The sequence below is a fragment of the Sinocyclocheilus anshuiensis genome, unplaced genomic scaffold (genome assembly GCF_001515605.1).
Source record: "Sinocyclocheilus anshuiensis isolate Anshui unplaced genomic scaffold, SAMN03320099.WGS_v1.1 scaffold354, whole genome shotgun sequence".
Classification (NCBI taxonomy): Eukaryota; Metazoa; Chordata; class Actinopteri; order Cypriniformes; family Cyprinidae; genus Sinocyclocheilus; species Sinocyclocheilus anshuiensis.
Genome location: NW_015544195.1, coordinates 1,297,267 through 1,308,370, shown reverse-complemented (window position 1 = coordinate 1,308,370; position 11,104 = coordinate 1,297,267). Strand labels below are relative to the sequence as shown.

The following is an 11,104-nucleotide window of genomic DNA, read 5'->3' as shown; positions in this document are numbered from 1 at the left end:
TCTTTTTCCTGTCCTCGTTGCTTGTCAAAGCCACACCCGCCGCTTCCTGTTTTCCAAGGATACCACTCATTCCGAGGAGGTTCGGCAGCCCGGTCATTCCAGACAGCATCATTGGAAACATGGCGGCCATGTTGGTGGGGTCGTGAGGCAGTCCCATGAGGCCGGTGGTGAGTTGGAGAGACTGGAGGCTCTGGAGGTTGTGCTGAAGAGCTTGAAGACTTGGCAGGTCCAGCCCAGCGAGGAGGCCGTTGGTTAGGAGTGGGTTGAGCCCCAGGCCGACATTGGCACTGGCACTGGCCACGGTGGCTGCTTTAGCCAAAGCGTTTTTGGGACGTCGTCCTCGCCGGCTCACTTCTTCAGGAACAATGGGGCCGGTCAGGATGCGGTCAAACATACTTTCAGGAAGGTAACCCTGGAAACACAAACGCATCTGTTATACAAGTAGGAAAAACAACCATAACATTTTAGTTAATACATGGGGTTTTATGGTTTTCTTAAGGTTTTGGTCAAATTTAGGGGTGTAACGGTATGCGTATCGTGTACCGAACAGTTCACGGGCAAATTCCAAATGGAAGTGATCATCCCTATCCCCTTGGAGTGGGGACTTTGGAGTGAGCAGGGCACATGCGTGCCATTATGTAGTCGTTTGGAATGCACTTGGCAAAGGGAGCGATGTAATTTTCTCATTATCTTCAGCTGGGATGTTCCCGTGACAACGCAGCACGGTGTCCGTCAGCAGATTCGCTGATGGACACCGGCACAAAAAAATATACATTTTATATTTTAAAAAGTTGTATATATATTATTTTTTATATATTATATTAGCATATTTTAAAAACTTTTTAAAATATAAAATGTATGTTTATTTGCAACAGTTATGCTAACAACAATAAAAAGACATTTATGACATTAAAACAGCGGCACCTTTAATTTCGGTTAATGTGCTATATTTGGAACAAATAATGTTTCTCTTTTTACTCACAGACTGTTTAACAACGTCAGCCCACTCTGGTGGGACCCCATACTCTGGATTCTCCTGCAGGAACCGGCTTAAATCTTTGAGAGGAGGAGCAAATGCACCGCCAATCTGGAACAAAGAAATATAAAACAAGTATTACAAACAACACTCAGTATGAGTACAGCCAAAAAAAAAAAAACCTGTCCACAAAACTATTACCATCACAAACTCACCTTGCGAGCATTTCGCCTGTTGATGATCTGTACTCGCTCTTCTCCAGTTAGGCTGTTGATGTCAATTTTGTTTGGGTTTCTGCAGCGATGTCTCTTCTGTTTTGGTCTGCCATCTTGAAACTGCAGCTTGTTTGCGGTCTGCAATAGAGGTATGATCAGAAACGTACATGCATATTTTTACAGACAGCCATCTGAAAGAATAACTTGTTTTTTTTAAATCCAGAGAATAATCAAAAATCTGCTATTTACCGGAATAAAGGCTCCCACGTCTGCCACAAAGCCTGGGTGCTCTTTTAGCCACTGGTCAAGATCTTTCCGTTTTGGAGCGTCCTCTCCGGATAGTCGCGTCCCATCTTTGAGACTGATGACGGGAACGCGGCTTTCTGTTTCAAGGGTGCTGGGCCCCTGAGGTGTGCTCAACCCAGGGGGAGCGGATGTACTGGCGACACTGCTACTCCAGCCAGCAGGAGTCTGCAAATATTGGTCATGCATTCGCCTTCTTGATACTGAAGCATGCCAACTTTCTAGATTTCTGAATATAAAATGAAAAGTAAAAAAAAAAAGGTCATATGCAAGTCAAACCTGCTCTGCCATCAGAGGAGGCCTGTTTCTGTTCATGAACAGCAGGTCCATCCCCTCCACATTCTTCCGCCGTCCTCTCCTCTTCTTTATTACAGGCTGTCCGTCCATAACGCCATTCAGTCGCATTTGCTCTGGCAGTACTGCAGCAACACAAAGAACATGCACTTTTAGTGTCATCCAGTACTGTATATTGCATACAGTGCGGTGTGGTTGGTGGGTAAAGCAGATATCTGGTTGAACATGGGACCCCATACTCTGGATTCTCCTGCAGGAACCGGCTTAAATCTTTGAGAGGAGGAGCAAATGCACCGCCAATCTGGAACAAAGAAATATAAAACAAGTATTACAAACAACACTCAGTATGAGTACAGCCAAAAAAAAAAAAACCTGTCCACAAAACTATTACCATCACAAACTCACCTTGCGAGCATTTCGCCTGTTGATGATCTGTACTCGCTCTTCTCCAGTTAGGCTGTTGATGTCAATTTTGTTTGGGTTTCTGCAGCGATGTCTCTTCTGTTTTGGTCTGCCATCTTGAAACTGCAGCTTGTTTGCGGTCTGCAATAGAGGTATGATCAGAAACGTACATGCATATTTTTACAGACAGCCATCTGAAAGAATAACTTGTTTTTTTTAAATCCAGAGAATAATCAAAAATCTGCTATTTACCGGAATAAAGGCTCCCACGTCTGCCACAAAGCCTGGGTGCTCTTTTAGCCACTGGTCAAGATCTTTCCGTTTTGGAGCGTCCTCTCCGGATAGTCGCGTCCCATCTTTGAGACTGATGACGGGAACGCGGCTTTCTGTTTCAAGGGTGCTGGGCCCCTGAGGTGTGCTCAACCCAGGGGGAGCGGATGTACTGGCGACACTGCTACTCCAGCCAGCAGGAGTCTGCAAATATTGGTCATGCATTCGCCTTCTTGATACTGAAGCATGCCAACTTTCTAGATTTCTGAATATAAAATGAAAAGTAAAAAAAAAAAGGTCATATGCAAGTCAAACCTGCTCTGCCATCAGAGGAGGCCTGTTTCTGTTCATGAACAGCAGGTCCATCCCCTCCACATTCTTCCGCCGTCCTCTCCTCTTCTTTATTACAGGCTGTCCGTCCATAACGCCATTCAGTCGCATTTGCTCTGGCAGTACTGCAGCAACACAAAGAACATGCACTTTTAGTGTCATCCAGTACTGTATATTGCATACAGTGCGGTGTGGTTGGTGGGTAAAGCAGATATCTGGTTGAACATGTGTGACCCTGGACCACAAAACCAGTCATAAGGGTCGATTTTTTAAAAATTGAGATTTATGCATCATCTGAAAGCTTTTCTGAAATCTTTCCATTGATGTATGGTTTGTTAGGATAGGACAATATTTGGCCGAGATACAATAAAAAAAATACTGAGAAAATCGCCTTTAAAGTTGTCCAAATGAAGTCCTTAGCAATGCATATTACTAATCAAAAATTAAGTTTTGATATATCAACGGTAGGAAATTTACAAAATATCTTCATGTAACATGATCTTTACTTAATATCCCAATGATTTTTGCCATAAAAGAGAAATTTATAATTTTGACCCATACAATGTATTGTTGGCTATTGCTACAAATACACCCGTGCAACTTAAGACTGGTTTTGTGGTCCAGGGTCACATACATGCTTGAACATTACCTTGTGGATAGCTGTTCTGTGTTTTGGTGTAGTCTGCGAGGCTGGTATCAGATGCATTCTGTAACTCTTGTAGCCGGGCTAAGTACTGCTGCTGGGCAAGAGGTCCCTCCTCAGCCTCCAGGGGGCGCTTCAGAGGCAAACCTTGCTTCTGGAAGGTCAGTTTAAGGCTGCCCTCCTGCTGCAGGACAAAGGCCAATGGACAGAGGATAAAGACACACTGCTAATAGGGCACGTCCCTATGAAGCCGGTTTCAGAACAGTGAAGAACTATGAGAACAGTTTTTGCAAATAGAAACACTCATACGAGGTTCATAAATGACATCAGGTTTTATACAGAGAATAATTTTTAAGCAAATTGTCTCTAGTGGGTTGAGGTAACACAGAAACAAAGTGAAGTCATAGGGCTTAAAAGTGATGTGTGTAATGTTGTTGGTGCACAAATACTTTTTCCATTCTCAGTTTAATTTGCAAAAAATACGTTCATAGGTTGATTCTCACAAGTTAGGGTTAGGGTTTTATCAAAACAATGCTCTATCTGTTTGAGCATCCCGACCAGTCGGATATTAGCAACATTAGCTCAGCTAATAAGAATTATTTCAACCAGGACTACTTGTTTATCAAAAATAGAAATGTATACATGTCTCTAATGCTCACCCACACAGAATTTTATTTGGTCAAAAATATAGTAAAACAGTAATATTGTAAAATATTAAAATAAAGTATATAAATTTTTAAATAAAGTATAATAATGTACTATAATATTATTCATATTAATTAATTATTAATATAATGAATGTATTACACACTTCACCTTTAAAGCAAAGGACAGAGGCTAAGACTGATTTTGTGCACTGGGTTTAGTTTAAATGTGCGAATGTTGCAACTTCAGTGTAGTAGATTTGATTCGATCCCAGCAAGAGTCACAGGAATATACCGCTGGTCTCCAGACAGATATAGAAAGCAAAAACACTGAGAATGTAAACTAAAAATTAAACTGAAGGTGCAAAATGTTCAAAGCAAAATCAAATGAAAGGAAGGAAGAAACAAACAAATACTGGAGGAAAAGGGGGAAGACCAAACAATAAAAACAAACAAAACATGCCAAGCGCTGCAATGACACTGCAGATCGGCATTTGTGGGGGAGAACGTAAAATAACATACGTCATTGATTTTGACTGAGAACTCCTTTTCTCTGTCTGCAACATGCTTCTTCACCTTTGAACCCTGAGGGGAGGCTGAAGGGTCTTCTGTGAGCGTGGATGTGTTGTCCAGGAGTTTGGTGGTGTAGAAAGAAGTCACTGCATTGCCTTCGTATGCACGACGAACACCTGGCCATTTCCCCTTCAACACTGCCTGACATATACTGTCCAACCGGTTTATCATGACACGGTCCTGCAATGCGTGGACAATATTAATGTAAGGACATTACAAGCAAGTACTGTACTTTAAGGTGGAACATTATGATTGTGGTGGGGTAGAGAAAAACCATGTTCCAAAGCAGATGAATGTTTCCATACCTTTATAACTTTTTTAATGAATGAAACAATACTGTTCTTACAGTGACAGAGCCACAACTAAGGTACAACACTGATAGAGTGAGACCAGAGAAGAGGAATTGGCACAAGATGTTGGCCTGGGCTGCTCACCTTTGGCCAGTAGGAGGCAGCAAGCATATAACCTCCCTGGAAAGGGTGGGGAGGGTTAGAGATACCGTTGGTCACATGACTGTCCTGCATGTCATCTTGTGTAGTGTTGAGAGAGGCAACGCTGTCTTCGTCAAAGCCTTTAACACCAGGCACTGCTGACGCTACCGGAATACAGACAGAGGCAACAATGTTATACTGATCAAACACACTTTAAGCATGATCCATTTCACGTTTTACAAAACGCTGATAACCTACTACATTTGTCAAAATGTACTTGCGCTCAACTTGACCTTCCATTTCCAGTGTGATGAATGAAACAGAAGCAATATCAATCTCTTTCTTGACTCATTTGACTAGACTGACAGACAGGACATCAAACAACTATTTATTCCTGAGATGATGACAACAGAACTCCTCCTCTACACAACTTTTTAGCATGTTACATAAAAGCTTCACATATTTTAAGAAATAGCAAGCAGTATACAGTATATAGGCTGCACACTGCAGTATGCACTACACAAGCTGTTTCCCATTTTAAACCACACTGAAGATATACATATTGAATGAAGCATTTCTCTCTCTTAAAATAGTCTCTGGGCATGCTTTAAAACTCATGACCCTCACAACTAATTAATGCATTAGTGAGTCAAGTGAATGGACACCTGAATGCTGTTACTGGGGCTGCCTTGCTTCTAACAATACACTATCATTCAAAAGTTTGGGGTTGGTAAGATTTTGAATGTTTTTGAAAGAAGGGCTCACCAACGTTGCATTCATTTGATCAAAAATACAGTAAAAAAAAAAGTATATTACAACTCAAAATAACCATTTTCTATTTGGATAGTTTTGTAATTATTTATTCCTGTAATGGCAAAGCTGAATTTTCAGCAGCCATTACTCCAGTATTCAGTGTCACATGATCCTTCAGAAATCAGTCAAATAGTTATTGTTGAAAACAGTTGTGCTTCTAAATAGTTGATAAACAGAAAATTCACTTTACTGTCACTTTTAACTGGGCCCTAAATAAAAGTATTAATTTCTATAAAGAAATAACAAATCGTACTGACCCCAAACTACTGAATGGTAGTGTAGTACAACTCAAAGACACAACCAAACATGCTTAACTTACTAGCGTGTTAAAACAGTCCTACAGTTACTGTAGAAAGACTGCAACTTACTACTATATAACTACTCACCATTTTTTGGTACCTCCTCGCTGTCACTGTCTTCTGAAGACGAGGATGACGATGATGATGAAGACGAAGAGCCTGAAGAACAGGAGGAAGACGAGGAACTGGATCCAGACCGTGACGAGGATGAGGAAGAAGATCTTGATGAAGAACTTGACGAAGAGCTGGATGAGGAGCCACCTGAGTCCGAGTCAGATCCCGACCCCCTCCTGGCCTCTCTGCGGCTCCGCTTACTCAGCTTCTTCTGTTTTCGAGTTACTGAGTTCGGCGTGAGTGGTTTTGTTCTGGCCGCCACCATCCGGCTCTCGTTCTCTCCCACTTTGTGGATGCCATCTTTCTCATCCACTCCTGAAGGTGTGGGTGGTCTGATAGAGGGTATCTTGGGATTTTGCTCTCCACTCTCTTCCTCTCCCTCTGACAGCGGCTCTTCCTTCAGTTCAGTTTGGTTTGGGAGCGGTGAATCAGAAGCCTCTTTAGCCTGAATATGCTGGAGGGGGGTTGGGATGTGACACTGTCCCAGTGAAGGCGCCTGATTCTGGGCTTGGACTTGTGCTGCAGTTCCCTTGTTCTGGCTGTAGTTTCTCTGTGCCGCCATAAAGCAGAGCTCCGGGTCACGGAGGATATGGTAGTCTGTTCGGCTGACTCCATGTTTGGCTGCCCCAAGCAGAAGATCCCGATCGTGGGATCCTGTTTCCCACCACACTGGAAGATCCGGTCCTAGCTGGCACAGTGCGAGATGCTCGTAAAGCTGCGGATGACGCAACACCTGTTCTCTTATCTTCCGCAGCAACTCCACTCTGTATAAGGTACGGGAGGCACGCTCCTCTGTGATTGGTTGTATAGCAAGAGAGGAGTCCATCATATCTGAGGGGAGAGCAGACAAAAACTGATGATGAATAAGTACAAGATAATGTATTGGCAGACTGGCGGAAAACCAAGTTGAGCACATGTTGTGCATCGATAGATGTTCGTGGCACCGACCTCCCTCTATAGCGGGCAGGCGGCAGACCCTCCTGCACATGGCAATAAAGGCACACAGGTACTTGTGTAGACTCTCGTCAGTTTTCTTGTGCAGTCGAGCCATGGCTCTGAACTTGGTCCAGTCAAAGCGGCCCAAATCTGGATCAAACACTACCCCAAATGTTGAAACCACGCGATAGAAATCCGCCTCCTCTCTCCGAGTCCAACTATTGAGAAATGGAAAAATTATCAATTCATAAACAAAGTTACTGGCCCACACAAAGAAATTCTGGACAAAAAAAGTGAACCGCAATCATACAAAGATTCATTTTATGAAGTTTCTTAAAGCTACACCTAGTACTTCCTCGTCTTAAATCCAAGTAGTGGATTCAAGACGTTTCTGTTTATTAACTGATCGTGTGGGGAGCTGCCCATTTTATGTCAAATAAAACAGCTTTTTCTAGGTCACATCTCATGTTTGTGTACATCATTTGTCAAGTGTTATTCATTTATTTTTTTAAAGTAGAAAAACATACTTGTGCATTCTTAGTTCGAATTTAAGCTGGAATACCCTACATTACTAAAACACTACAACACTAGGAAACCCACACTTGCAGACTTTTTAAATGGTTACAGAGAAAACTGGGCATCAAACACTAAACGACTGAGGATCACACACCACCAGACTTTAAAGCTTTTCTGAAAACAACAACAAACTCATTGCTAGGAGACACATGAAAATGAAAAAAAAAAAAAAATAAAAAATAAATAAAGTGTTCTAAAATCAGCTCAAAATATCAAACATGTTTGGATGGAATCATAGCCTAAAGCCTAAAAAAATGAGAGACTGTAACCAAGATTTTCTGTGAAATCTATCAACTACAACAGCCAAAAATCTACAGACTGGCTCTGATTTCATGTAACTAGCACTGACTCACACTTCAAATCGAAGGGCAAAAGTTAGCGTAGTGTATCACAGCCTTTACAGCTGACGTTAAGTCTCTCACCGTTGTTGTCTTTCAATCTTAGCAGCAATTTTGGGGTTGAGTGTGTCGCTGATCGTGGGGGGCAGAGGGTAGAGGGCAGGGGTCATGGACTGCTGTGTCTGGTGGATCTGAAGTATCTGTTTGCTCTTGGTGAAGCGCTGAGAAGCAGTGATCAGACGCCGCAGTCGGGCCGTCAGCGTGGAGGGTGAGGGCCAGTACATCCCTGATCCAGCACCCAAAGTCCCACCACCACCATCTAATACAGACCCTCCTTCTGCACCAACACACAAACACACTGCTAAAGACTAACAACAAATTAATATCAACTCAAAAAGGGTTTATTTACAATGAGAAACACTATACAACACTATAGTTTGTCAATACCTCCGCCTGTATCAGTGATGACCAGGTCTCCTGGGGAAGAAGCATCGTCCTAGAGGTAAGAGCACATGTTAAGTCATAGTTCAGCATTACAACACAAACAATGCCCTTTAAAATTCTTGAATTTTAACTAAATTTGAATTGAGGTAGCACACAGGAAACTGTTGTAAATGTGAACGTGTTGTGAGTGAAAAAACAGTTTGTAACTGTTAGTATGAGTTATTGTGTATGTTGCCATACACACACAGCATACGAGTTATTTCCAGGAACATTATATGTATTTTATATACATTTATATTGAAAATTAAATGCAAGTTCCTGTAGTTGATTTATAAATGATTATAACTACTCTAAATACACACACACACACACACACACCTAGTATTCTACAGTATTCCAAGTATTCTACATATCGGAAAAAATAGGCAGCTATTTAGTCACAAAACATGTTGAACTAATAAACACCTCTGCTTTGTGACTGTGTTTATTGAAACTACATTCCTCTTCATGTCATTCCAATTGAACATAGTATGGGCTGTGGCCTATTCAATTCAAATTCTAACTCGTGAATTGAAAAGGCAACCAATTCTAAAATTTGCCCATCCCTGAAGTCACTCTAATTGATATTCTTTGAGCTTGTGTGTGTAACATTCTTATCAGGCCCAGTTCTCTCTTCTCCACTTGCATACCTCCATATCATCCTTCAGCAAAGCTGGAGCAGGCTTATACTCGGGGTCGTCCACATCTCTGCACACACACAAACAATCACAGTTACAAACACCTCAGAGAGTTACTGCAGGCAGAAACTGATTAAAGACTTCCTCTATCTGTATGAATGGAGCACATGTTTGTGTCTCTTACCCATCCATAAAGTCATTTCCTCTCTGTTCAGCAGCGATGGCCTTCTCGTCTGGCCGCCCAACCCTTTCTAAGAAACACAGTGCTGGATCTGCACGAACAGTGTTGTACTTCTCATAACCTACAACACATACAAACAACCATTAGATAAAAGTGTGTACCCACACAGAAAGCCTTAAGCGCAACAGAGCTGATCGGACTTACCGTGCTTAAAGACTCCTAACAGCAGACATTTGTCTGAGAGCATGTCCCACCACAGAGCAGGCATCTCTGAATGATCTGGCTCAGGAACCCAGATCTCTATCTCACTGCGAGACAGCAAAACAAACATTTCAGCCATTGCTTGCAGAAACATGCTATACATCTTAGTCTAAGGTTACTTCAGGTTTAGATTTTTTTTTGGTGAACTATTCCTTTAAATACAGGTATTGAAATTATATGTGTACGTTCTTGAAGTTTCCTCAGCAGGACAGCAGATGGCGCTTTAATGTTCCTCTTACTAAACAAACTGGCTTAAACTGACTAATACCACAGGAGTTCAATGAGGACCTATTTATAATCCTAATATGCAAAGGGTTCTATAATACAGAAATGAATGTCTTTATATTATTAGGTTTTGATCAGTTTTATATGGCTTAAAATTAAATACATATTACCAGCACGTAAAAAAAAAAAAAAATTAAAATACAAAATTATTAGTATTTAAAAATACCGTTTTGTATTTGTTATTCTGAGGATGGGAAATAGATACAATGTAAATCTGAACGGCACAAACCAGCACAAATAGAGCACAAACGAATGGCACCGTTTTGGAACGATTTAGATTGCATGGGGTGGAGAGTGACGTCACGGTTCGTAAAAAGTTTATTTTTGTTATATAAAAGAAGCGGTCATAGTTACAGGGTTTCTTTTAATGGACAAACCAGCACAAATCGAGCACAAACGAATGGCACCGGTTTGGAGAGATTTGGACTGCATGGGGTGGAGAGTGACGTCACTGCCCAGAATTGTTTTTGTCATTTCTAAGAAGGGAAATTATATTTGACATTCATTTTAACAGCACAAATTGAGCACAAACGAATGACACCAGTTTTGTGCGATTTAGACGAACTGGGGTGGAGAGTGACGTCACAGCTCCTGAAAATATTTTGGATATATCTAAGGAAGGAAAATAGGTACAGTGTTTGTTTTAACGGCACAAACGGGCACAAATCGAGCACAAACGAACAGCGCTGGTTTGGAGCGATCTGGGCAACATGGGGTGGAGAGTGATGTCACACGGTCAAAAAAATAATGTTTAATATCTCAAACACCAAACCAGCACAAACGTTCGTTTTTGCGGCACAAATCAGCACAAACATAGCACAAACGAATGGCATAGTTTTGGTGATTATTTCTTTTTATGGGGTGCCAACTTCACAGAGGTTCCTGCCACTATTAGTACAATGCATGCAGAACACACTCCTCAGATGTGTTGGTTTCCCAGACTAGTGAAAGTAATAAGGTGAGAGGGTCCATGGCAATGCTTACCTGGCATCTGCCCCATCCAGCACTTTTTGGCACTGCACTCCAATCACCTCTTGTTTCAAATAGTACAGCATTCTAACCCTCAGCAGCACCCTGCCAGACAGAGACAGATATATAT

The 11,104-nt window shown here is 41.7% G+C and overlaps 1 protein-coding gene across 1 annotated transcript in view; it reads right to left on the bottom strand.

The window, feature by feature from the left end:
* The window catches only part of LOC107696702 (chromodomain-helicase-DNA-binding protein 9-like), a 108,270-nt gene that overhangs the window by 1,295 nt on the left and 95,871 nt on the right, over positions 1-11,104 (bottom strand). Inside the window, exons 24-39 of the mRNA XM_016497169.1 lie at positions 10,990-11,079; positions 9,664-9,767; positions 9,463-9,580; positions 9,291-9,348; positions 8,605-8,653; positions 8,242-8,494; positions 7,256-7,461; positions 6,281-7,138; positions 5,085-5,245; positions 4,600-4,830; positions 3,440-3,614; positions 2,776-2,915; positions 2,443-2,664; positions 2,194-2,331; positions 983-1,087; positions 2-412 (exon numbers count right to left, since the gene is read on the bottom strand). Of these exons, the coding sequence (XP_016352655.1) occupies positions 2-412; positions 983-1,087; positions 2,194-2,331; positions 2,443-2,664; positions 2,776-2,915; positions 3,440-3,614; positions 4,600-4,830; positions 5,085-5,245; positions 6,281-7,138; positions 7,256-7,461; positions 8,242-8,494; positions 8,605-8,653; positions 9,291-9,348; positions 9,463-9,580; positions 9,664-9,767; positions 10,990-11,079 (3,319 nt within the window). The remainder of the gene's footprint in view (position 1; positions 413-982; positions 1,088-2,193; positions 2,332-2,442; positions 2,665-2,775; positions 2,916-3,439; positions 3,615-4,599; positions 4,831-5,084; positions 5,246-6,280; positions 7,139-7,255; positions 7,462-8,241; positions 8,495-8,604; positions 8,654-9,290; positions 9,349-9,462; positions 9,581-9,663; positions 9,768-10,989; positions 11,080-11,104) is intronic.